The sequence below is a fragment of the Scardinius erythrophthalmus genome (assembly GCF_964197995.2).
Source record: "Scardinius erythrophthalmus genome assembly, chromosome: 18".
Lineage (NCBI taxonomy): Eukaryota > Metazoa > Chordata > Actinopteri > Cypriniformes > Leuciscidae > Scardinius > Scardinius erythrophthalmus.
In genome coordinates, this window is record NC_138238.1 from 12,348,993 (window position 1) to 12,373,870 (window position 24,878).

Sequence of the window (24,878 nt, forward strand, 5' to 3'; positions counted from 1 at the left end):
TGAGACAAAAATGCATTTGCCCACCTATCTAAATGTAGGAAAGAAAGTGAATAAGCCCTATTTCAAAAAACGGTGGAGTGTTCCTTTCACAAAATTTCAACAAATAGCACCAAATTTTATGACATTACCAAATCCAGAAAATTCAGACCTATTTTGATCACAACAGGATAAAACTAAAGTCAGAAATATTCTTACATCTTACGTCTGAATGTATGTACAGGTTGTTTTTTTTTTTTTTTTTTTACATTGTCAATCATTTTCTTGTTTATATAGAAATCATAATTTTCTTCATTGTTCATGTAATGGCCAATGCTTTGTGTTTCCATTTGCTCTAAAAATAAAATAAAATAAAATAATTGAGATTGATAATGGCAGTCAGAAGAGAGAAAGATGTCAATTTTACAGTCACTCCCACAGCGACTATATTAGAAACACCCTCACAGCAGCGTTAACTAGGTGTTTTCGTTTTTTAATTTGATGCAAAGATAATATAATACAAAGTAAACTGTTATAAGTGTACATACAAAAAATAAATTATAAAAACATTGCAGGATTTACGATGCTGATGAACGTTAAAACGCATCATCAGTCTGTGAAGAGAGAGAGAGAGAGAGAGAGAGAGAGAGAGAGAGAGAGAGAGAGAGAGAGAGAGAGAGAGAGAGAGAGAGAGAGAGAGAGAGAGAGAGAGAGAGAGAGAGAGAGAGAGAGAGAGAGAGAGAGAGAGAGAGAGAGAGAGAGAGAGAGATGCGCGTGTGAATTACCTGTCTGTGAAGCTCTCTCTACTAGCAACGAAGCTGTGAGTTTAATTACTTCAAAAACAGCAATGTTACTGAGTAATATTATGTACCGACTGAGTAGCGAAGTTAATTTATTAATAAAAGTCACGGGGCAGCATTGACAAGAAGCTTCTGTGCTCTTGTTTCTGTGTGTGCAGCGCCATCTCCAATCTCTGGAGAGAGTGTGTGTGTGTGTGTGTGTGTGTGTGTGTGTGTGTGTGTGTGTGTGTGTGTGTGTGTGTGTGTGTGTGTGCTTCAATGAAAGCAGCGCATTAATATAGAACAGTGATTAAATTGACTTGGAACTAGTTTTTCTGCGGCTCTAGGAACTACCCGTGCCTATCAGAATAGAGTATTCAGACAGACCATGGTGTACTTATTTTTAATTACGAACCAAAATTATGGAATGCTGTAAATATTGTAATTCAAAAATTTAAATTGACCTTAGAAGCTATATAAGGTAAAATTGAGCTTCACCAGCAAAGAAGACAAAACGACTCATATTTATATAGCTATCATGAGAGTTTTTGCAGTATTACCAAATCTAACCATTTTATTTTTTAGAATCACAAATCCTCTGCCTTTTTCAAATAGGAAAACCAAGGAAATGAAACAAAGGTTTATTATAATTAATAAAAGAACAATTCCAGATTGCCAGCAAATCTCATCTCAACATAAATCATATAGGAATACTCAACAGGCAAATTCAAAGAAGGTGCAAAAAGGCCTGGCTGAACCAAGCAATTGGGACGAGACATACAGAACACAAAAATATTTACAAAACCAACAAGACGAACAAAAACAACAGTGCTTAATGGCAAGTAGTTATGACATTGTAACAGGGATTCTCAAGTCAGTGCTTCTCAAACCTGTCCTCGGGACCCCCACCACTGCACATTTTGGATGTCTCTCTCATCTAACACACCCAATTCAACCAGCTCATTAGTCGATAGTGCAAGACTCTGAATTGGGTGTGTCCGAAGAGAGAGACATCCAAAATGAGTTTGGGGTCAACAAGGGTAGGTCTGAGAACACACTGATGTAATTGAACGAATCACTCATCTTTTTTCATTATCTCTACCTGAACTATGCTAAGTATTTGTAACCGTTAACATAAAGATTGTCTCTTTTCAATTTCTGAGACAAAATAAAATGACTTTTTCTTGCATATTTATTCATGTCGCGCCAAAACGGACACTGACCGTGTCTCATGGTGCTTTATGAACAGTGTAGATGGAAACGACAGACTGACAGAAAAGGATGAAGATGAACATTATGTAAATTAGACATTCACATCAGCATTGCTGTTTTTTTTTCCTACCCATTCATTGATATGTCAGTGTCGTATAAGGTCAGCTGTGTCCTCAGGCTGAAGTAAAGCACGATCCAGTTGGTTATTGGCACAAGCTTAACCTCTTTTTTTGTTGCCAGGAGATCATTCATGGCTTCTTCACTCAATTACTCTTACTAGAAGTAGTGTATTTGGTATAAAAAACAAAAAAAAACAAATTCAGGTTCACATCACATCAAAGCTAAGATGCTGACCCAGCTAATTAGAATTTGTAGTTTAAACGTAAGAATGACCTGTGCTGTGCCTGCTACTGTTTGTGTATTTTGGTGCGCATTCTGTTCCTTTTTTAGGTGACAGTACAACTGAAACAAAAGCACCTTGTTATGTTCCTCCACTACAACAGAAAAAAAGTCACTGGCATAAGTTGCAATAGCAACAGAGCATTTTGACCAGCAACAAAGGCTAAAGATGACCTTTAAAAGCAAATGAATCAGTTTGCTTCAATCAATCCTGTATACCAAGACACACCAGACCTAATCACATGATTCAAACTGCACTGATGTCCATGTCTGATGGCTTATTAAAAAGTTTATGCACATGGGAGAGAGTAACATTAAAAGCTGATAGGAGGGCCTGAGAGACCCTTTCCCCAGCAGAAGAGGAAAAGCTTATAGGCAAACTACAGTGTTGATTTACAGTGCTGAAAAGGGTACAGAAGCGGATTTATTAGTAATGCAGTGTGTATCCATCCTCTATCTGTACCTCCAATGCTTTTCCTTAAGCCAAAGCTAAATTCATACTCACTCTTTAGCACTATTTGTTTCGCTGTCCAAGTTCCTTGGCAAATGGCATTCACCCTCCAGATACATTTCAGGTGACTTTGTTGTCCATCAAGACAAACAGACTTATTTTGTTCTTTTTCCAAGTGAAAACGGGAATTTAGATCCACGGGGCGACCTGTATGATTCATTATGAGGACAAGAGAACTGCGCAACACAACCTTTGGTTAGTATTGGCATACCTGGAGTTTCTTTTGGCTTCACTTCTAGCATTCAGTAGACTCTTTTTCAACCATCTCGCAGCATCAAGGGGTTCTTCCTCACCCACCATGACCAATGAAATCCCAGGGTACACACAAATACAGCATGGGCTAATGCTGAAAATGTAACAATTTTTGCATCCTTACAGTCAACATCATCTTAATATGGTGTATTTTTGTCATCGACTACATTTTTGGGAGCATTACCGAATAGTTCTTTCAATTAAGAACATCTTGTCGGTGTCCTCCATGACCTCACGTTCCTTGACAGTTCCTTCAGTTGGCATCTGAAAGTCTCCCTTCGCTCATATCTTTCAGTAAATCAATGAGAAATCAGTACCACAAAAAGCATGTCTGCTTCAATGCCGCTTTCAAGAGAAAACTTCTGAACCGAAAAGGAACAAAGAAAACCCAATGCAGGAAGAGTAATCAATGATGCAATTTTCTTCACCTCCCTACAATAGTTTCAAAGAAAAAGGCTTCCTTTGCCTTCCGAAATACTTTGTATGGTAGTGCCTTTGCGAAAAATAAAAGGGCAGCAGTTCGAGCTCCTCACTTCTTTTTGTCCTTCTGCTTCTTGTCAGGCTTGTTGCTTTGTTCTGTGGTCATGTTACGAGGCATAAGGAGAACGCCGTCTGGGCCGTACTGCAGACAGTACTCGCTGGCTGAGTAGGGCCTGCCTTCCTCGTCCCGCAGCTGTGCAAACAGTTCCCGAGATAGGCTCTGAACCTTCTGCTTCGTCTGTCTGATGCACTTATCGTACTCCATCTTCTCCTTCAGCAGCTGAGCCTTTTCGCGTTGCAGGTCTTGCACACCCTGCTCGAGGTTAAGGATGGTGTCTAGCTTGCGTTTGCGGCAGTTCTGCGCTGCCATTTTGTTCTTTCCGCGACGGCGGATGTCGCGAATGAGAGCGAGCTGGTCCTCATTGAGATGGTGCTTGGCCAGAAGCTCGTTGAACTCCTCAACGGGGAGGTTGATGATCTTTTCATTGGAGAATGGGATGTCCATGGCCCTTGCCCTACGTTCATCACGGCTCGACTGCCTGTCAGCATAGTCTTGTGGTGGCTGGAGCTTTGTCTGCTGCATTTGCTTGTCTCTGCCTTTCTTGCTGCAGGATGCCGAGAGCTGAGAGCGCTCAGAGTAGGATGATGCCAGTGGTAGATTGTAGGTGTGGTTGTGATTGACACTTTCCAACTGCGGTATGCCATGGAACTTAGATGGATCTTGGTAGCTCATGCGGCATAGCTTGCTATACTCCGGTTGGTAGCCTCCGACGGCTCCTTCCTCTGTTTCTGCTGCAGCTGCCTCCGAATCGGTGCTGTAGCCCACAGCTCCTTCCTCTGAGAATGTAGCAGAGGTGGATGAAGATGACGCGGCTGACGAGCAGGATGTCTCCGAGTTGCTAGGAGAGGCCGGGCTGTGGCTGGAGTCCAGTGAAAGACCCGAGTCTGAATCGAGCTCATCCTCGAGCTGAGAAGCCTGGGCTTGGCTGAAGCCCTCTTCCATCGCAAGGTCTAGCAGGCTAATTTCATCCAGCATAGACTCCTCCAGCAGGCTGGAAAACGGATCTGGCAGTACCGGAGTGGTGGTTAGGTTGGTTGTACTATTTAGAGCTGGTGGAAGAAAGAGTCCGGTCAAGTTAGTAGCTCCAAATGTTGAATTGATGTTGGAGGAGTTGCTGGAAGAGACCCTGACTAAGGTAGGCCGCTGTCCACCAGTGGAATCCAACTCAGGGTTGAAGAGTGTGGGAAAGTCCTGGCTGCAGCTGGGCAGCGAAGCCTGGTGGAGACTAACATCCTGGTTAATGAGAGTGGACCGTGGGAGTTCAAAACTTCCTATTGTGACTGATTCTGTGGTGCTGGCATTGTTGTTATTGGGGTCATTATTCATGCTGACGTTTACTGCAGTATTGTTTACCTCCATGTCCTAAAAAAAGAGGTAATAAATGTTAGATAGGGTTCTATTATTATTGTTGTTGTTGTACTATCTGTTAATTTACTAAAGAGTACACTAAAATGCCTGATTAAAAAATTGAATACCTGAAAAGACAATTTTATTACGTGGTTTGGCATCATATTTTATTATTAATTCTTATCATAGAATGAGAAAAAAATATGTAAAAAAATATATTTTATTATTAATTCTTAGGAAAAAAATATATTTACACTTTCACTGCTTATTAATATTTAAAAACCTAATTTGTCTGCCAAATCAGTCATGTAGTAAGACTTATCTTAGAAGTATCACATCATAATAGCACCCTACAGATCCTCATGGACATTTTTAAAATAATGATTAAGATGCTTTCACATATTCAAGACAAAGAAAACGTTTTTACTTTTTACTCAATGGATACACCACACAAGTCATTATATTGATTTTTTTTTTTACTTTACCATCGAAACTCATTATAATCATTGTCCCTGACACATAAATTAAGACTTCATATTTCCTCTATCGACTTGAATGTAATAAATGTACAAACCTGCAGTTCCATAATTGACATTATGTCCTGCCACTGCTGCTCCAGGTCTAGTGGTGTATCAGACTGTGGCAGAGGGCTTTGTAGGGTGATCCCTTGTGACGTTGAAGGAGTTTCCTCAGTTGAGGGTCTAAGCTGGGAGGTGGATCCTGTGGCCTGGAACTAAAAATGGTAGAATACAACATAAAATGACAATCAACAAGAAGTCATGTTTTAATATGCACATTAATATGAATTTTCACTACCTCTGGCTCTTCTCCAAATGGAAAGGTGGCCTCCAGAAGCCTCAGACATTCCTGCAGGGATAATGAAGTCTGAGCACCGAGACTGGTAAGCTAGGAAATACGACAAGAAAAATCTATGTAATTACAAGGTTGAAAAGCATTCACTTGCATCTACAACTGAGCTACCAGCCTTTTTGAATAATCTACAAGCATTAATAACCAAAACCTTATCCTATCCTAAACCTAATCCTAGCATATTACAGCACATACCTCTTCAGGTATGCTCTCTCCTGTCTCTCCATCAACATGAGCTTGGCTCTGCACTGCTTGGAGATTAAGTCCATTTCTCCAGCTTTCCTCTCTTCCACCTGCCTCCTCGTTCTCTTCATTAGGTTTATCAGCCTCACTCTCCTTCTGCCGATTGCTATAGTTAAATACTTCTCGGCCAGCACCAAGGTCAATATCCTGCCTCCAAAGGATGTCTATGAGGTCAATGTCCTAGAAATATATTTATTAAAGGGGAGGGTCATTAAAGGGCTAAGATTACAGAACATCATCAAATAATTACATTTAATGAGGGACATGATGCAATTACATCAGCTGAGCTCTAATTTTGTCTAACTGTTCCAAGCATATATTCATAAAAATATAACAAAGGAACCACTTCTCTCTCAAAAAAATTAAATGCTACATATCCTGTAAGATCCTGACAACCACAAGAGTAGATGACCTCTATTTAAAGGGTGAGTCTACTGAAATCACTACTACTAATCTCTATTTTTAATTCAGTGCACTGTTTGTTCAACATGTCAAAGCACTAGAAAAGTAGTGTTAACATTACTAATAGCTTAGAAACATACACAAACAGTTTTAAGAGATAGAAAGCTCTATCGATGAGACCACACCCTGTCCAGCCACTATTGTAAGGCTCATAATGTAGAGTAAGAATACTACTAGCTCACATATAACACTTTTAATACCACCCACTATACAATACACTTAATCTAATAGCTAGAGATAAAAGCATAACACTGCTCTCTTTTTGAGGAAATCAAATACAAACTGACGTCAATCTAATTACAGTCTGCTAAGCTAAAAACACAGCTACTGTACCTCTTTAGAGAGGTCGTCACTGCTCTCTCTCTCCCCTTGCTCCTGACTGTCCTCAGGGGCCACGGCTCCCAGGCTGTCCTCTCCGCTGAGGCTGTAAGTGGTCTCAGAAGCACTGCCAGCCCCTCTCATGGCCGAGGCTTCGGAGTTGTTCACGTCCTCCAGGCTGCCCCCATTGTCCAGGGCAATGCTGGGGCCTGACTGACTGGTTGCCGAAACCACAGTCTCAGGATCACGATGCACCAGCCAGGCACTCAGCTCGGTGCTGGGCACACGCAGATGGTCCAGGGAGCGCACCTGGTTCAGCAGCCGACGAGTAGCAAAAAAATGGTCCAGGTCCACACTTTTAGGATGGATGCCATAGCCGTCCAGGGTGTTACGGAGATTGTGGAACTGCGTCTGGGTGTAGGCCGAGCTGGGACCCAGGATGATCTCACGGAGTGGGGGGAGCTGATTGTTAAAATAAGAGTCCAAGTCCACCCGTACCCCAATTAGACTCAGGAGGATAGTGAACTGAATAAGACCCTCTGTGAAGTACTTTTTCAAGTAAAGCATTTCTTTCCAAAGGAACAAAAAAGAAAAAACTCAAAAAGAAACTAAAAAGCAAAAACAAAAAATTACACACAAACAAATTAGGTTATGGTCAGCCTTGTATATGATAGAAAATCCTCTTTTTTTGGTCCTCGATGAACGCTTTTTTGCCCAAATGATATCCAGCTTATATATCTATAAGCATACACCTTCGGAAGTTTGACCAGCCTGCATAGAAAGAGAAGGAACAATTAACCAAAATAATAAAAAAATATTAGCAAATTATGCTTTTCAATATTGTATTTACAGCTTAATCAAAGTTAAAAGAACATTTAAGATCACAATGAAATGCTTGCATCATATCCTAGCATGATATCCAAATCAACTTTTACTCTAATGTTAACACATCAGGATTGACAAAAGCTCATCAAATATCACAACGAACTGCTAGAAACACAACCTAAATACAATTTTGACAGTGACAGTTAACTGCCTTGCAATGAAACTTACTATAAAACATAAATGCCTTAATGACCTCCCACCAAATACACCCACCTCAAAATCACACCCACATTTACAGCAATCCATCCATCCCTGTAACCCTCAAATAACAACTACGTAAAGAGATCGCGCATGATCGTCACCAATCTGAGCTTCGGCCAAATGTTATTCACTGCCTACTTTCATCTAACCATTCTAAATCCTCATCTAAAAATACTGTAGTTGTCCAAGCACTGTGAAGTATTGACCTCTTACACTTCCGCTATCAGAGCCCAGCAGCCCGTTAGCAACAAGTGGCGCAACAGCCTCTGATTGGCTAAGATGCCTGTCACTCATTTTCTCTCCAAGCAACAGCCAATAAGGAGGCGGGCCTTGGCGGGGTTCTACAGGGACATAGAATTACTAATAACAACTTTTATTAAATACCCAGTTCTGTCTAATGGTTAAACTTAACCGCTAAAAATAGTTCCTTCGCTTCAAGCAAAGCTGTCTTGTGCATTTGCAGCAGCCACACTGACACACACTCCCACATTCGCAATTTCGAAAGCTATAGCTAACTTAGCCCGCTAGCATAGCATCAAAATAGTCCTTTTTCATACTTACTCAAGAAGAGTTTACTGACAAATGACTCAAAATGTCTCCACGTGCATACACAGCCCACTGTCATTAAACACTTCTAACTAACTACGAACTTATTCCCTCAGATATCTCTATGGTTGTCACTCCCCTCTCGCTTTGAATGGCCCACCATGACTTGCAGAATTTCCTCTTGCCGACAACTTGGCTGAAACTGAGGCGCTGAAACATGCTGCCACTGCGCACGCGTAGAATATTCTAGTGCACATACGGGATGAGACCATTTATCAAAATTCCCAGTTGTATACAAACCTATAATAAATAAAAATATATATTTTTTTAATTATGTTACATAATTTAAAATTTGTTGCCGGTGATTTAACTTATATTATTTACGCTGCCTTTGTTTTTCTTCCAATTTTTGATCAGCTTTTTTTGTAATATTTTCAATATTCTAAAGTGGTACCCTACCCAAAACCACAAAAAGATTGACAATCACTAAAACACTGCAAATGTGAATGCCACAATAATAATTATTATAATGCCATTATATAAATTTCCTATTATAGGCATTTCAACATTAAAACTATTATGAAGCACACAAATCAGAAACCATATAAAAAGTAACTTATACAAAAAATTACATTGTAATCAATAAACTGTATTAAATGAAAACACACAACTTGACTCAAAATAATTTACTATAAAAAATGTATTTACTTTTAGCCACTGGATGGCGCTCATTGAACGTGCTTGACAGGCCTGAATTTGTTTGACAGGCCATAGGTCAGACCGAATAACTTCCTCCATATCGTAACATTCTCTTTTTTGCTTGAAGAATTTTAAAATACAGCTATTTTGTTCTTCAATAGATATCTAAATAGAAAATGCTACTATGTGTCAAGTTGCGTCAGTCAGCCTTGAAAGCTAGTGGGAAAGATAATTGAATGGCATCTCTCTCTCTCTTTCTCTCTCTCTCTCTCTCTGAGATAAAAAAAATCTTGTTTTTCTTAAAAGCTTTTCACTTTACACTGTGGTTTCTTGAAATGGGACACTGAATGCTTACATTTTGAAGTAGTTGATTGCCTTATAACAAAAACAGAACTAGTCAGGAGTTGCAGAAGAAAAAGCGGAAAGCATTACAATTGATTACTAAAGAAAAATATCTTGGAAATGGAAATGTCATTTGGAGACTGTAAGACAAGCTCTCATTTGGACACCACTGGATCAGACAGTCAATATTTCAAAGAATGTCTTTGTTCTAGGAAACACTATTGATACTTGGAAGTTAATCTGTGAGACTGCATTGATCTAAATAGTGTTACTGTTTCTTCCATCACCTTATCAAATTAATCTATGCGCATTTATTTCAGGTTTAAGACTCTCTGAGACTTTGAAAACTCATTTTAAGACATGTGAATGAAGGTTGCAATAATTACAAAATACAGAAAGCTCTAATTGAACATGGGATACTCTAAACTAAAGCATTAATACTTTAAAATACAGCATAAAGGCTTTTGTAAAGGAATTTCAAGGTTACAGGATGTGGGAAAACTAATTATTTTGTTGACGCCTCGGGAAACCCCTCTTAAACTGCACGACGAATCTAACTTTCTCAATTGTCAAGCTAATTACTCTGTAAACGTGTAAAAGATCGTCGGTGGTGGAGATACCTTTCCTTTTGTTTATAAGCGCGTATACAATATTTTACGTATCGAGGGGAAACATGCGTTAGAGCACCCCTTATAAATATTTACTATGGTTGCCATAGTTTCCGCAGACATAACATAAGCTAATTACTGCATTTACTGTTACTACAATTTAGAATTTGGCACCAGTGTCATCAATAAAAAAAAATATTCTAAAAGCTTCTTGAACTGTTTGAAAGAGAATCTATATTGATTTATTACAATTTTACTGCAGTCACTATGGTATTTTGGCAGAAACTAAGGTTACCATGGTAAAAAAAAAAAAAATGCAAAGGATTTCCTGTTGTTGTGAGGAGATTGAATTTAGACGGGACTCGAGCTCGTGCCACGTTACGCTACGGTGCGTTAGCCTCAAATGTGTTCCCTGTCATTTCTCGGGAAAGTGCTGTCCTTCCATGGATTGACACAAGTATTTGAGCTGAAGTAGAACAATCGCTAGGAACATAGTTGTCGGCATCTGTAGTAGATCTGCAGCTCAGGAAGAGCGATAGTGTTGTTTTAGTCTGATACAGCGTAACTGCATTAGGCAGAGTGGAGCCTCTTTTTCTCGCTCGCAAATAAAATAATGGGAGAGAAATGAGAAGGAAAACAAAAGCGCAGCGAATTCTTGATTACGAAAATGAAGAGGATGAGGAAGAGGAACAAAAACCGGACTGCTTCAGTGTAAGATGATCGACGGGAACGTGTTTTAAGTGTTTAATGTCTCATTATTTGTTTGCAACTGTTAATGGCATATGTTTGATCCCAAAAGAATAATTCGTATTATGTCAACCCGACTGTCCAACAGAACGGTTCACAGAAACGAAGAAAAATGTATCCCTCCAAAGAAAAAGCAGAAGAAAATAGCTCATCCGACGCCGGGCTTCAGAAGTTAGACATGAAGGTTTGGGCTTTTTCGTCATTATTTGTGTTTAATCGTTGTTTTTGATGCATTTCGACGGAGGAGGCGGACAGCGAAATATTTCGCTTATGATTCTCTCAGTTGTTCCACGTCGGCTGTTATAAGCATTTTACGCAATCTAACCCATAATTGACTGTTGTTGGTTTACTGCTGCACTTTTCGCACCGTAAAGCGATAGATTGAACGCTTTCCTATCCTGCAGGAGTGGTGTGAGGCAGGGCAGGCGGCCATGCCTGTCCGCTAATGAAGAACAATGGGGTAAAGCATGGTACAATACACCATTTGATCGAAAGCTCACCAGACGCTATGCACAACTAAAGCCCAGTGCTCCCTTTCCAAGTAAAAACTCGCCAGCCAGTTAAAAGTTTTGAAATGTGAAACTTTACAAAGTTTGAAACCATCTTCTTTTCAAATTATTTCGTTGGTACTAATTATGGAAAATACCAGCATTGTGACTGTTGGGAAGCCACAATATGTGTTCTCATTTAAATATTTTAAGGACATTCAGAAGCTTTAATTTTTTATGTTTTATGTTTTTATACAATAATGGCTAACTTTGCTGACAAAGTCTTAAATCGGCTCAAGTTGTTTTGCTGGTCTTTTAGTCTCCCATAGTTGGTTTCAGTGGGGTTTTGGGTGCTTTTCAGCTAGTCAGCTGTGACTAGCTTCAGTCTAAATGGTCATGAAATGAGAGGAAACATCCACGCTTTGACTTTCAAAACCTGTTCCTTGTCAAATGCAATCAGTTTTGAGGACTGAAATGAACTGTTGTGTAATTATCAATGACAACTGACTGGGTAAATAGAAAATATTAGGACTCTTTCTTGTCATGACAGGTTAATGAGCTGGATTGTTCTTCCGCAGACCTCTACACGGACAGTCCTCCTGCTTCTGAGTCTGAGGTAGGATGAGAGTCACTTGTGTTCAGTATTCAAGACATTTGCTTGTTGACTTGCTTGTTTGCTTGCAAGACATTTACTTCTAGACCTGAGCTTGTGTACTTTTATGGTGGCAGGAGGCTCATTATTTACAGTCCTACTCGAAGAAGGAGCTCATTGCCATGGTCTTGTGCATGCAGAGGGAAATGGAGGACATGAAGGAACAACTTAGGTGCCTTACAGGTCAATAATGTTTGTTTTTGCTAGGTATTTTGATGTATTGAATTGAATGAATCAAATCTTAACATTCAATTTGCGCACTACAGCATGTGGAAAACTAGCTAGAAACCTGGAAACGCTGATCGAGAAGACCCAAGTGTGGTCAAACGGGAACAACAGGCCCTCTCTCGGGACCCCGGTTTCTCGAGGCACGGCACAATCACCTGCCGAGGCGGATGCTGTGATACCAGATGTGCGCTCTCCTCCAGCTGTTGTGAATGGACAATGGCTGAATCTGGGCCAAGGACCACAGAAACCTCATGAGACCACTCAGAATGCTCTGAAGGATGGACTCTTCACAGAGGTAGGCTATATGAGTTAGTCAGATTGTGCTGTGCAACAAATAAACATTATCCCTAAACAACCGATTGAGTTATGTGTGTATGAGATGACGTCACACCTTTATAGGAATGCCTACCTGGAGGGCAAAACAATGCTTTCCTCCATTGACTGCCAGTTATTTTTTTTACCAGGTTTGTGTTAAGTACTAATGTAGTAAGACAGTGATATTAAAAGACCAAATTTAATAGACCAAATGCATTGATGGACCTAATGCTTTTAGATTAAAAGACCAAATGCAATGATGATGCATACTATGCACAGGCAAACCCAGAATATAAATGCAACAGTTTCTTGTTTAGCTTTTTTCATAGAAAACCATTATACGGAAAAACCGCTTAACCATTTTGCACATTTGCATTAAAATTCTGGGCTCATCTGCTTGCCTGTATATGGTATCATGCATCATCAATAAGGTGCATACTGAATTTGATTTGATCTTTCTTTTAATATCACTGTTTTAATACATCAAGCCACTTTAAGTGTTTTTCCCATTAAGTGTTTTAGAACGTCTGCGCTGTTTTACTGCAGCAAGTGCTGTATATGGATCAAAAGTGCCCAAAATGTGTCTGTTTTTCTTCAAAATATTCTGGCTTGAGAAAGATTTAAAAAAAAAATGTTACAGTCTTGTGCTGAAGTTTACTGCATACGGATGCCCTCCAGGTCTCCGCGTCAGTCGTGTGACACACACATATAACATTTATTTTATTGTTGACATGGATAGCAGCAGTTTTTAAACAGAAAATATAGTTGGGTTTTTTTCCTCTCAGTTTATCACTCCTGACCTTTTGGAGAGGTGTAACACAGGCACCACTGCCCAAAAACTGACCAACGACCTGCTCCGTGGACTCTATGAGAGAGAATGCCTGGCTTCTCACTCCATATCTGGAGTTGTGTTCAACAAAAAGGGCAAACCCAAGCCTGCTCTGCCCACCGAAGAGGTCCAGGAAGTCCTGAGTGAGATGCTTTTCAGTCATTTTGATGAGTGTTAAAATTTACACTTGCACAAATGTATTATACCTAATTTCCTGAAACATTTCCCATACAGGAACAGTTCGGTATTTCTTTCCTGTTAAGACCGACGCAGAGATCAAGGGCTACATCCGACAGAAACTGCAAAACGAAGCCAAGAGTTTGAGGAAGAAACCTTCGCTCTCAAGCCAATATGAGTCGAGAGGTCTCAATCTACTTAGCCCCATGTCCCACTTAGATATGATCGACCAGAATTAAAACATACGGTTATCATCAGTGGTGTGTTCTCCATTAAATTAGCCTTATTCTGTGTTACTTACGATTAAAAGTCCTGGACTCTAGTGAAATTGATGTGCATTGACAATAGTCTTCAAATAAAGTCACAATGATCTTTTGTGGCAGTCGTTCGGCTGCCGAAGGTTGTGCCGTTACTGATGTGAAAGTGCAAATCAGCGATTCCAGATAAATCCAAATGTTGCATTCACAAAGGCCTCTGGCTGCTACAAGCACAGTTGACTCTTAGATATCGAGATGTTTAGATATTAATGATGTGTCTCTGTGAACGTCTGTTTTTTTTAATACTTTGTATTTAACAGATGTAGGATTTCAGGATGTTCCAGGGTCATAGGGTGTGACCATTATTTACGTTGTATTTTTTATTTGATGATGTTGTATTGTCTATACGACAGCCGCTTTATGTATGTAGTTTTTTGTTATTAAATAGCAAAAACACAAATGGGTGAGGTATGCTTATTCGTATAAGCTTTTATTTATTTAAAGATGTTTTGCTCAATATGGTTTTTGGTGAGTAATGTGTGACATTATGAAATGGACGTGGGAGAGTTGGTAGGTGTATTGTCGTGTACAATGCCTTCTCAATGAGGGCCATTGAGAACAATACAAGCTGCATGTGGAGAGCTGGTGAGATGGAGAGAATCAATGACTGAGCGACACAGGCAGAGTGACAACAGCAGGGGTGCTGGGCCAGTTGTCTTGGCAACCTCAGTCTTCTGGGCCACAGCAGTCTGGGTCTCACCCTGGCCATCGCCTCAGAGCATCTGCCCGCTGCAGGGATGAGGGGGCTTTTTGACAAACAAATGAAAGGCAAAAAGCTTTTAGGCCCCCCACCCCCCCAAAAAAGAGATTAGGTCTGTCACCCAGTGACAATTTTAGTCTTAATTTCATCATCAGTATGATGTTTTAGTGGGATATTTGCAAAATGCACGGACCTTTGTCTTGTTATTCCGCTCTTGTCGACTGGGCGGAAAACGAAGTGTTTTGTAATGGCTGCTCTTTGAAGCTTCTGTGTCAGTAAACAGCGTTCTGTCTGGCCTGATTGATGGCACAGGCAATGATCGGGCCGAGCGCCACCCTCTACTTATCATAGCTTCATCATAGACAGTGGAGGAGATAGGCGCAGACAGACAAAAGAATGGATTGCATGTGCATTTTGCAAATCATTGAAGGGAGAATGAGCCACGGATATTATCTTGGTTGAATGTCGCCATGATCAATGACACCAAGTCTACAATACCAATGTGTTTTAAAACTTGTCTGAAATTGATCTGTAATGCTTCACTGTTCCTTGCATTAGATGCAGGGGTGTGCAAAGATTATGTCCATTAGATCATCAATCTTGTGAGCATAATGTGTTTTTGCCATGTGATTTAACCAGCTGCCCCAGGACAAAACAGAGACAACATGGTAATAAAGCATCAAGGGTGACCAACTTAGTTTGAGGTGCAATTCCTATAACAATCATACGCTGTAATATTTCATATCTGTTAGAATACTTGCAACTGGAATTCTTTCAAAACATTTTTGGTTATGAACACTACTTTTCAAAAGCTTGGGGTCAGTAAGATTTTTTTTAATGTTTTTGAAAGAAGTCTATTATGCTTACCAAAGCTGATGTGATTTATTCCAGCATCCATTACTCACATGATCCTTCAGAAATCATTCTAATATGGCGGTTTGGTGCTCCAGACTTTTTATGCTGAAAACAGTTGTGCTGCTTAATATTTTTGAGGAAAATGTTTCTCCCAGAATTTATGTCATGAATAGAACATATGCTGAACATACAGTATGAATAGAAAATAATGATTTTGGCCTATTCCACCTCAAAGCATAGTAGTCCAGTCATTTTATGAAAAAAGGTTGAACAAATTGCAACAGAAGCATTTTGTATCCCCAATATGTCCTGAGTAAGGGAAAAAAAGTCCCGAAGAATCCCATTAGGGGAAGTTTCGAAAAAGACCCAAATATAGCCTATTCATTCTTTTTCTTACGTGAGTAACTTAACTTAAACTTAAGTAACCCTTGCTTAAGTGACCGGTAAATTGGCATTCCTGTCCTGTTTTTAAAAAATAGTTCAGCAATTTAATATTTCATAATAAATGTTTATTACTGTATTGTACATTTACAAACATTTTTGTTTAAACACTAACAGATTTGATGCCATTCTGTACCCTATTCACGGAAGGCGCCGTGTGCTTGTTCTTTACAAAAAAATAGGATTCGCAATTGTATATTTAAATGTTGGCTTCTTAAGACAGTTAATTTACTGAAATCAGCACTTCAAACAAATGAGGCCAGCTGTGCAAGCGCAAGTTATTTACAGCCGCCTTCGAATATTCAAGGTGCTGTGATTGCAACAATTTTATTCAACCATAAAAAGGAACCGCCACAAAACAATTACCCACCTTATTTAAATGAGAGACATTTTATTTATGAAATGATACATCTGTGCAGCATGTAAATACTCTTCTTGGTCACACATGAACTCCCATGAGGTTGACAGGACGGTTGTTGTATCTTTTTGAGATGTCAGCTTCAATCTGTGTGTGAGAGACAGACAAAGAGGAAGCTTTCTATGTATTCTCAGACAGTTCAGGAATTCATTTTCAGTAAATTTTATGTGCACCATGAAGCTTTTGTGCTCTATTAACCTCATTTCTCTTTACATTCAACACACTTGTCAAGCATCGGCTCATTTTTACAAAGTAGGGAGGAGTGTGAACATGTGAGGTAAAAACATAAAGTAAAAGTAAAAGAGGAAGTAGCAAAATCATTGTGTAATACATCAAATGCATTATAAATAAACCTTAACAAACAAATCATTATAACAAGTTACTGTACCAGTTTCTGGAGCTCCTTGGTGCGCGCAGCCAGCAGATCAATGCGCGGCTCCAGCTTGGCCTGTTCTTCCAAAGCCTCCTGTCGCTTTTCAGCCAGCGTGCCACGCTTCAACACCAAGATATCAGCCTGTTTGAGTTTCTGCCGCAGTAACTCGGAAACACGCTCCACGTAGCTGACATGAACACACACAACACCAGATTTATCATTATCTGACTGCAAGATTTCAGCTTCATCGTGTTCTTGAACAACATTAAGTATTTTTTTAAAGGGAAGTGGTAATATTGGCTGAGAGATGAAAGATATGAAGTGCATTTCTGCATGAGAAAGGTTTGAAAGGGTATAATTACCGTGGCGACGCTTGGATCATGAAGAGATGCTGCATTCGTACTGAGGTGAGCCCATTCTGCAGGTCACGCACCTCTGCCAGCATGGCCTGCACACGCTCAGGAGTCTGGACCTGGATTAATGAGGGAGCGAGCTGGAACTGACTCATGGCCACTAAGTCACCTCCTTCGTGCATCTCACTGAGCCGCTGACACAGGAACATTTCCAACTAACCCATAGAAAAAAAGAACAAAAAAAAGTTTGGTTAAAATGAAACATTCTGTCTAATACTTGTAAGAATGAGCAGCTGTACCTTTCATTCATATAATATTTTTAATCTTACAGTTCAAACTACAATCCGGCCTCTAGTTCATAATTGCCAAAAGAGAACTGGCCCCTGACTGAGCCTGGGTTCTCCCAAGTTTTTTTTTTCTCCATTAGGTCACCTGATGGAGTTTTAGGACACCATTAGGTCACTTGATGGAGTTTTTCGGTTCCTTGCCACTGTTGCCTTTGGCTTGCTCAGTTGGGGATATTTTGGGGATATTTAATTTAATTTTATCAATCAATAAATTCCACTAGAAACAAACCTTGTTGTATTATTTTAATTTAATACTGTGAAGCTACTTTGATACAATCTGTATTGTGAAAAGCGCTATACAAATATACTTGACTTGACTTGACTGTACCTCCATCAGCTCATTTATGAACTGGACACGTGTCTCTGAGTTTTCCAGAAGAGAAAGAGCATCTTCACCTCTGGCAACACCATCAGGACCTGTAAAAGTAGTAGTATTTGAGATTTTTGCAATTTCAGCATCACCGGCTATTACATGGCAGATACATATTTAATTTAAACTTAAAGGAGAACTCTGGTCAATTTTAAACTTGAGCACATTTTTTTGTAAATTTGGAGTGCTGTCAGTACAGAGAACAACGACAAAAATCGGTGTTGCCTACACCGTGTTATCCTCTTTTTAAAATTTGCACCCTGTTGACTTCAATGGGGCAAAATACATAAACCTGCTTTTAGCCTCTTAACATCCTTGATGTGTCATTACAAGTGCCCAGCTAATGTGAGTGATTCCTTCAGAGTGAACGCGGGTGAATCTGACTGCAGTAGATGTGAAAGATATGAATAAAAGTGATAATAATTCAGCCAGCGCTCATACCTGTATTTATTTTCTGTTTTCGGTCGAAGTCCACAGTAGTCGGTTTTCGAGTTCGCGCAGTTAGTTAGTTACCTTTGATCACGCGTGTGAACTCGACAATCGACTACTGTGGACTTCGACCGAAAACAGGAAATAAATACAGGTATGTGCGCTGGCTGAATTATTATCACTTTTATTCATATCTTTCACATCTACTGCAGTCAGATTCACCGTGTTCACTCTGAAGGAATCACTCACATTGGCAGTGCACTTGTAATGACACATGAAGGATTTTAAGAGGCTAAAAGCAGGTTTAAAACTTGCCCCATTGAAGTCAAAAGGGTGCAAATTTTAAAAAGAGGATAACACGGTGTAGGCAACACCGATTTTTGTCGTTGTTCTCTGTATTGACAGCACTCCAAATTTACTAAAAAATTAGCTCAATGTTAAAATTGACCGGAGTTCTCCTTTAATATCATAAGTACAACATTATAAAACAAACCTAGACAAAAACAATTAAAAATAAGTGACCTGCAAAAGTAAAAGTACTGAGACCTACAACCAGGCTCAGATCAAATTTGCAGTCCTTGGAGTGTTGTCTTCTGCACAATTGATTTTTACAGAATGGATAAATATGTTTTAATGTGCCTGCTTAGAACCAATTCTAGATTTTACGTTAAAATAATTAGCTCTTTGAGATTTTTTTTATTTTTATAAAGCACTGAAACTCATTTATTCTAATTTAAACATACACTACCATTCAAACATTTTGGGATGAAAAATAAGTTAAATAAATACAAATGTTTTTGAAAAAAGTATCATGTTTGCCAAGGAAGCAATTATTTGTTAAAAAAATACAGTAAGCAAAAACAACTTTTCTATTTCAACGTATTTTAAAATGTCATTCATTCCTGAGATGGCAAATCTCAATTTTCAGCACTGCTCCAGTCTTCAGTGTCACATGATCCTTCGGAAATCATTCTAACATATATGCTGATTTGGCTCTCAAAAAACATTATTATTATCAATGTTGAAAACAGTTGTACAGCAAAATATATATATATTTTTTTTTACAATTCTTAGATTAATAGAAAGTTCAAAAGAACAATATTTATTTTTAAAAAGAAATTGTAATATTCTAAATGTCTTTACAGCCACATCTTTGCTAATTAAAATTATTAAAATCTTTTTTTAGAAAACCTACTGACCCCAAAATGTATAACATAAATTCTCAATGTTCATGTACACACATCAATAGTTAATTTCAGTCGAGTAGTGATCAGTCGTTCATTGCGTCTGTCACGTGACAAATGAAGGGTAAAGTAATTATTTATGTTCCCTGTAAATTATTTATGACTGCATTATAATGATTTCTTAATTCAGAATATGATCAAGATTGCGTAGGTGGATGTGTTCGGGGAAATTGCCTGTTAAAAGTATAACATTTAAAGCCCCTTAAATGAACGAAATAACTCGAAAAAAGATTTGTTCATTTTGATGAACGAGATCGAACAAGAGAGTCAGTAAAATGATCCGAACTTCCCATCACTACAGTCAATCCCAACACACTTACAGTCTGTGCCCACATCCACAACTTCGATTTCCACAGGAGCAGATTCAGCTTCTCCCCAGTCGATACCACCCGCAACTGTTTCCTAACGTTGATTGGTAGAATGTGTTAATTCCATATCATGAGGGGTTTGAAAATGTTATAATCTTAATATTTGTACTAAGTACTTACCTCAGTGCCAGACTCAAGACTAATACCCCAGTCCACACCATCCTCAACAGAGATCCCAAAATTAACCTCTTCAGTACCAGCACCGCCGCCAAGGTCACCCCAGTCAATCTGCACAAAGCAAAAATTACAGATAAATACTAGTTAAAACATTGATCCCTTGTTTGCTTTAATTTACAGATGTCCTACAAACACTTAAAGTCACCATGAAATCTAAATAGGCAATTCTTTTTTTTTTATGGAATATTGCCGTATTTATGATTTATCCGTGCATATCATTTACTGAAAAATGAATGTGCCTTTGTAATCTTTCATAAAAATAACTTCCCCTCCCTCTTGCAACAACATCTCTTCTATTCTCAACAACCTGTCACTCACATGAGATCACAGCAAAAGCAAACCACAACCATACAATGATCCAATCATTTCACAGTGGACAAAATCACAAGTCACAAAAGGGAAGAAGATACTATGCCGACTTTAAAACCCAAACCTGGAGTCATGTTAGTCTCCTCTTACCGTCTCCTCTGTGACAACATCAGGTGGGGCTTCCTCTATTACAGGTCTCTCTACAACTGTGGGCACATTTCCTGTCTTCCACTCATATAAAGTAGTGTTCCCCTTGTTCTGGACAAACCTCAGCATGGGCAATACAACCTCAGACCTGAAAAAGGAAGTCGAATATTACAAGCTCACACTTACATCCCAATAATTACAACATTATAAGGTTTATGTTGGAGATCAATCAAAAGCATGAATGCAGGTATATAAAGTTCACCAGCTTTAAAGGGCACCTATTATGCCCCTTTTTACTAAATGTAATATTGATCTTGGGTGTCCCCAGAATGTATTTGTGAAGTTTTAGCACAAAATACCCCACAGTTAATTTATTATAACCATTTGAATATGTCATTTTTGGGGCCTGTTTTAAAAAGAGCTGTTTTGGTGTGTACCACCTTAAATGTAAATGAGCTGCATATCCCCGCCCTGCTGGACCCAGATGATGAAGAGAGTCCGGCACAGAATAAACAAGAAAGAGAATGGACTAAACGTCTCGGAATGGTTATTTGATACATTTATGTACTTACAAAGATTTAATCGCGTCCCCTTTGCAATTATGGATGTGCAACACACACACACACACACACACACACAAATTGTGATAACGTTCGCGCAATTTTTTGAAACTACATACACACAAATACTGTGATAACGTTTGCTAAGTACAAACGAATTATTTTTTTATTTTTTTAGTACAAACGAAATTATATGTATGCCAGGGGTGCTGTTGCGTCATGTTGACATTACTTGTCGTACAGGTGCTTATGTGGCAAATGTGAGAAGATGGCTACAGAACCAGAAAACATGCTGCAGGGAGATAGACGTTTATATACTGTCTATGGAGAGAGAGCATGTATTAATTTATTTACATTTGTAATTGCCGCAAAAAATAATACGTGACATAAAACTGTCTGACGTTGTTTGTTGAGACATCCTATGACGACGGCAATAAATAGCTTTAGGCGCAGATTTGTTGTTGAACTGGCTGACATCTATTGAAATGACTATTTGCTCAAAAATCATAAAATACATTTACTTCTTCTGGAGGTGACGTTGGATCGCGAACAGTAGGCAACGATCCACACTTGAGGATTAACTTTAACCCTCGTTCACTAAACAGTCAGTCAGAAAATGATTCGCGCAAACATATTTAGGAAGTTTAAGTGGCGCCTTTTCTTCATAAATAAAATCCATCCGCTGCGTTTTCAGTGGCTCTGATGTCAGTGAAGACTACTATGTCCATTCTTACATCCCACAACAGAACACCTACACCTCTTAGGAGACATTACCGGCTGTCGTTGAAACAATGGCGATGGTGTACAGATCACCGAGGGTGGGGTAACCACAGTGTCAATCAAATCACGTCGGTGGGGCTTAGCGCAATTCTACGTCACAGTGAGAGCAATCTCAGAACAGGGTGTTCTGAGACAGTGCTTATGATTTATTGAGATTGTAAAAAAACCACTGGGTGGATTTTTATCATTCTAGGGCGGTTTTGCTCACACACTGCCAACACACATTTATGTTCAAACACCATGTAAAAGTGAATTTTGCATAATAGGTGCCCTTTAAGAACAATAAATATTAAGATAAGTATATTAGCGTTCACAACAACGCATGATAAAGTTCTGTTTATTCTGCGGTTATGTCGTCTGCCACTTTAAATGCTAGAGCTCTTTAAAGCAGGATGGATTCTGATTGGCTGTCAATGTTTTTATCGTTCATCAGCTGGAAAAAATCACTCTGAAAGTGATTCCAACGATATTCTTTTCTGTGCACTTATTGTTATATTTGTGGTGTGGACTCTGCTATTCTTTTATACAGTATTTAGAAAGATTTTTAGAACTATATCGTTATAGTTATTGTCCTTGGTGTGAACAGGCCTTTACTTATGCAATATTAGAAATGACAGGAAGTTACACTCACCAGTCACTGGCAAAGTTTGTGAAGACGGAGTAAAACTCTATAGCTTCCTTCAGACAGGCTGCTTTTTTGCCAGTTTCTTCTAAAACTACAGGCAGATCTTTAACCAGTGCTTGTATCTCCCTTGCCACATTTTCCCCCTGTGAAATATGTCATATGATAGTACGTGTAAATACTTTTGAATTTAGAATAACTGAAAATAAAATGAATTGTTGACTCACCCTTATCCCATACTGTTTACAGGCAGCGTAATAGCGTTCCCTCATGTCGGCGGCACCACTCTGACACTCCAGTTCTCGTCGGCTCAGTTCCTGCTGAAGCTGCTGAGCTTTAGACACCTGCTTCCTTAGAGCAGGACCTTCATAGCTTACACTACGAATCAATATACTGGCCACTTCAGCTGGGGTTAAAAAAACCACACACACACACACACAATAATGTCAATGTTTGTGTAACTTAAAAAAAAAAATTGTCTCAAATAATTGTGATGATATCTTACCTAAATAGACATTGTCTTTTTCATACATGGACACTATCTCTTGCCAGTCCTGTTTATGTTTAAATAAATAAATACATATATATTAACTGGAAATAAATTAAAACTAAAACTGAAAAAAACTGAAAAAAACATAAACGAATAAAATGACAAAAGCACAAAAAAAATTACTAAAAAATTAAATTCTAAAGCTAAAAACTTAAAGCTAATTCGAAATATTCATAAAACTATTATAAAACTAAAATAACACTGTGCAGCATATATTATTGTTTTTATTATTATATACAATATTAAGAGATGCATCATCACCTTCATCCTTTGTGATGAATATCTGCCAAAAATATTTTTGGTGGATGCTTCTGTTCCTTTCAATTTTTCAATTATTTGTAAGCAATGGAAATAGTGAATATCTGTAAAAGCAACAATAAATGAGTATGGACATACCTAAAAAGAAATAAAATGCAGATAACAGTCATACAAACAACATGAAATACGATTGTATTATTATTATTATTATTATTATTATTAAGTTTTACATGAGCCGGAGAGCAGTTGTTTGATCTCCTCATTTTCTGGCATATCCTGAATGGCAGCATTTATTTTCTCTCTAATGGTCATAACTGCACTTTGCCATTTCAGCGTGCAGTGCCTCCGATCCACCAACCAGTCTGAATGATGGAGACAAAGGCAAAATATTAAATACATCTTTATGCAATATGTGCATTTATACAAGCAATATCACTACAAACCATATGCATAAGAATGTGTAAATATGCATAAATGCATGTATCCCTTACCCAAGAGTTTAGTGGTTTGGATGTCAATAGGGAGATTCTGGATGTTCTGCTAAATGGATTTTAATAACAAAGGTAAATTATACACATTGTAATAACAATCACATCAACTTTTTGCACATTATTATGGTGTTATAATCTTACTGGAAAAACTAAGAAAAATACAGGTGTAAAGCAAGTAAACAATGCAGTCTTTATATTAACAAAGGAACATAACTATGCAATGATGCGCAATAATATTCTTTAAAATGATTTTGACAGCTTGCCAGTGTCTACAAGCATGTTGACTTTTCTTTACACAAGAAGTACAAGACCATGAAAAAACAGTGAGATTCAGTTTTAACCATAGAATGTTCTTCTTCTTCTTCTTTTTTTACCTCCATTGCAGCCGTTATTGTCGTTATTTTGCTAAAAGAATAACTAAAACGACTCCATGCTTGTACATCAAACCGATGAGATGCAGCTCAAGTTTACATTTCCTCTGACACGTACATACACAGCTGACCAATCAGCGCACGCGATACTACTATGTCAAAAGCACCGTCTGCTGACAGACCAATGAACTACACGCATAGAGCAGCCGTTAATCACTTCCTTGTAACGCCAAAATAATAGTCACTACAGCTATTAGCAAAGTTACCATAGTTTTTCTTTTACAGTTATGTATGTTCCAAAATTCACTGTTTCAATGGTTAATAATTTAAACGTTATTATATATCACATTCACAAGGCTTCAGACTCATTTCTAAAATGTTTGTAAAATAATTATTTCCATTTCAGAAAATATCCTTCAATAAAAAAATGTCATATTATTAAAATAGTTTGGGATAAACTGTTTTTTTTAATGATAATTTTGATATGAACTAATTATTATTAAAGAAAAAACAAATTTATTTCACTTTTCAGAAGGTAAACCTGAAATGACTTATCCTTTGACCAAACGACAGACAGCAGAATTGTTCTGAAATTAGTTTTTTTATTATAAAAAAAAAACATTTGATCATTTATATCTTGAATATATTGCCAACTTCGACGCTAATATGTTTTATCCAGAAACAAAAATAAGACTAATAAAAATAGCCTGCCATATTTTTAATGCTTAGAGTTTAAAGTCCATGTAAATGCTATTCAGAGATTTGTTTCTA

The 24,878-nt window shown here is 38.4% G+C and overlaps 3 protein-coding genes across 13 annotated transcripts; 1 reads left to right on the top strand and 2 right to left on the bottom strand.

The window, feature by feature from the left end:
• Window positions 1-1,380: 1,380 nt before the first annotated feature.
• nfe2l1b (nfe2 like bZIP transcription factor 1b) lies at window positions 1,381-8,746 on the bottom strand. Of its 3 annotated transcripts, XR_014032032.1 has the most exons (7): window positions 8,558-8,731; window positions 6,926-7,681; window positions 6,083-6,310; window positions 5,834-5,923; window positions 5,592-5,750; window positions 3,314-5,032; window positions 1,381-3,223 (listed from the first exon to the last, which is right to left on the bottom strand). XR_014032032.1 is itself a non-coding variant. In XM_081392043.1 (6 exons), exons 2-6 carry the CDS (start codon window positions 7,475-7,477, stop codon window positions 3,659-3,661), a joined length of 2,403 nt encoding a protein of 800 aa, XP_081248169.1. In that variant the 5' UTR covers window positions 7,478-7,681; window positions 8,558-8,740; the 3' UTR covers window positions 1,381-3,658. The 3 variants fall into 3 exon arrangements, 2 of the variants coding, with proteins under 2 accessions (XP_081248169.1, XP_081248170.1); XM_081392043.1 differs by having other exon boundaries at window positions 1,381-5,032; window positions 8,558-8,740; XM_081392044.1 differs by lacking the exon at window positions 6,083-6,310 and having other exon boundaries at window positions 1,381-5,032; window positions 8,558-8,746.
• A 1,399-nt stretch (window positions 8,747-10,145) lies between these two features.
• LOC308707129 (BEN domain-containing protein 6) lies at window positions 10,146-15,336 on the top strand. Of its 4 annotated transcripts, XM_081393293.1 has the most exons (7): window positions 10,146-10,902; window positions 11,027-11,122; window positions 11,977-12,042; window positions 12,156-12,261; window positions 12,345-12,601; window positions 13,407-13,593; window positions 13,685-15,336. In XM_081393293.1, the coding sequence occupies exons 1-7, from the start codon at window positions 10,816-10,818 to the stop codon at window positions 13,864-13,866; spliced, it is 981 nt and encodes a 326-aa protein (XP_081249419.1). In that variant the 5' UTR covers window positions 10,146-10,815; the 3' UTR covers window positions 13,867-15,336. The 4 variants fall into 4 exon arrangements, with proteins under 4 accessions (XP_081249419.1, XP_081249421.1, XP_081249420.1 ...); XM_081393295.1 differs by lacking the exon at window positions 10,146-10,902 and having other exon boundaries at window positions 11,027-11,408; XM_081393294.1 differs by lacking the exons at window positions 10,146-10,902; window positions 11,027-11,122 and adding an exon at window positions 11,147-11,398.
• Window positions 14,271-24,405, bottom strand: cdk5rap3 (CDK5 regulatory subunit associated protein 3). 6 transcript variants are annotated; one of them, XR_014032133.1, is made up of 15 exons: window positions 24,111-24,405; window positions 23,737-23,785; window positions 23,476-23,607; window positions 23,249-23,349; window positions 22,943-22,991; window positions 22,665-22,843; window positions 22,447-22,583; window positions 20,479-20,623; window positions 19,963-20,070; window positions 19,795-19,876; window positions 17,760-17,848; window positions 17,094-17,299; window positions 16,747-16,918; window positions 16,311-16,445; window positions 14,271-15,604 (listed from the first exon to the last, which is right to left on the bottom strand). XR_014032133.1 is itself a non-coding variant. In XM_081393291.1 (14 exons), the coding sequence occupies exons 1-14, from the start codon at window positions 24,114-24,116 to the stop codon at window positions 16,380-16,382; spliced, it is 1,521 nt and encodes a 506-aa protein (XP_081249417.1). In that variant the 5' UTR covers window positions 24,117-24,405; the 3' UTR covers window positions 15,990-16,379. The 6 variants fall into 6 exon arrangements, 4 of the variants coding, with proteins under 4 accessions (XP_081249417.1, XP_081249415.1, XP_081249418.1 ...); XR_014032134.1 differs by having other exon boundaries at window positions 14,350-15,604; window positions 24,078-24,193; XM_081393291.1 differs by lacking the exon at window positions 14,271-15,604 and having other exon boundaries at window positions 15,990-16,445.
• Between the last annotated feature and the right edge of the window lie 473 nt (window positions 24,406-24,878).

Excerpts from the sequence above, each read along its gene's own strand:
- LOC308707129 (XM_081393293.1), top strand. The coding sequence starts at position 10,816 with ATGAGAAGGAAAACAAAAGCGCAGCGAATTCTTGATTACGAAAATGAA. Across the intron at positions 10,903-11,026 it reads AAAAACCGGACTGCTTCAGT|AACGGTTCACAGAAACGAAG; the intron begins GTAAGATGATCG and ends ACTGTCCAACAG. Across the intron at positions 12,602-13,406 it reads AGGATGGACTCTTCACAGAG|TTTATCACTCCTGACCTTTT; the intron begins GTAGGCTATATG and ends TTTTCCTCTCAG.
- cdk5rap3 (XM_081393289.1), bottom strand. The coding sequence starts at position 24,116 with ATGGAGGTAAAAAAAGAAGAAGAAGAAGAACATTCTATG. Across the intron at positions 23,608-23,736 it reads CCAAACCACTAAACTCTTGG|ACTGGTTGGTGGATCGGAGG; the intron begins GTAAGGGATACA and ends TCCATCATTCAG. Across the intron at positions 23,350-23,475 it reads ACAACTGCTCTCCGGCTCAT|ATATTCACTATTTCCATTGC; the intron begins GTAAAACTTAAT and ends TTGCTTTTACAG.
- nfe2l1b (XM_081392043.1), bottom strand. The coding sequence starts at position 7,477 with ATGCTTTACTTGAAAAAGTACTTCACAGAGGGTCTTATTCAGTTCACT. Across the intron at positions 5,924-6,082 it reads GAGAGAGCATACCTGAAGAG|CTTACCAGTCTCGGTGCTCA; the intron begins GTATGTGCTGTA and ends CGTATTTCCTAG. Across the intron at positions 5,033-5,591 it reads TGTCAATTATGGAACTGCAG|GACATGGAGGTAAACAATAC; the intron begins GTTTGTACATTT and ends CTCTTTTTTTAG.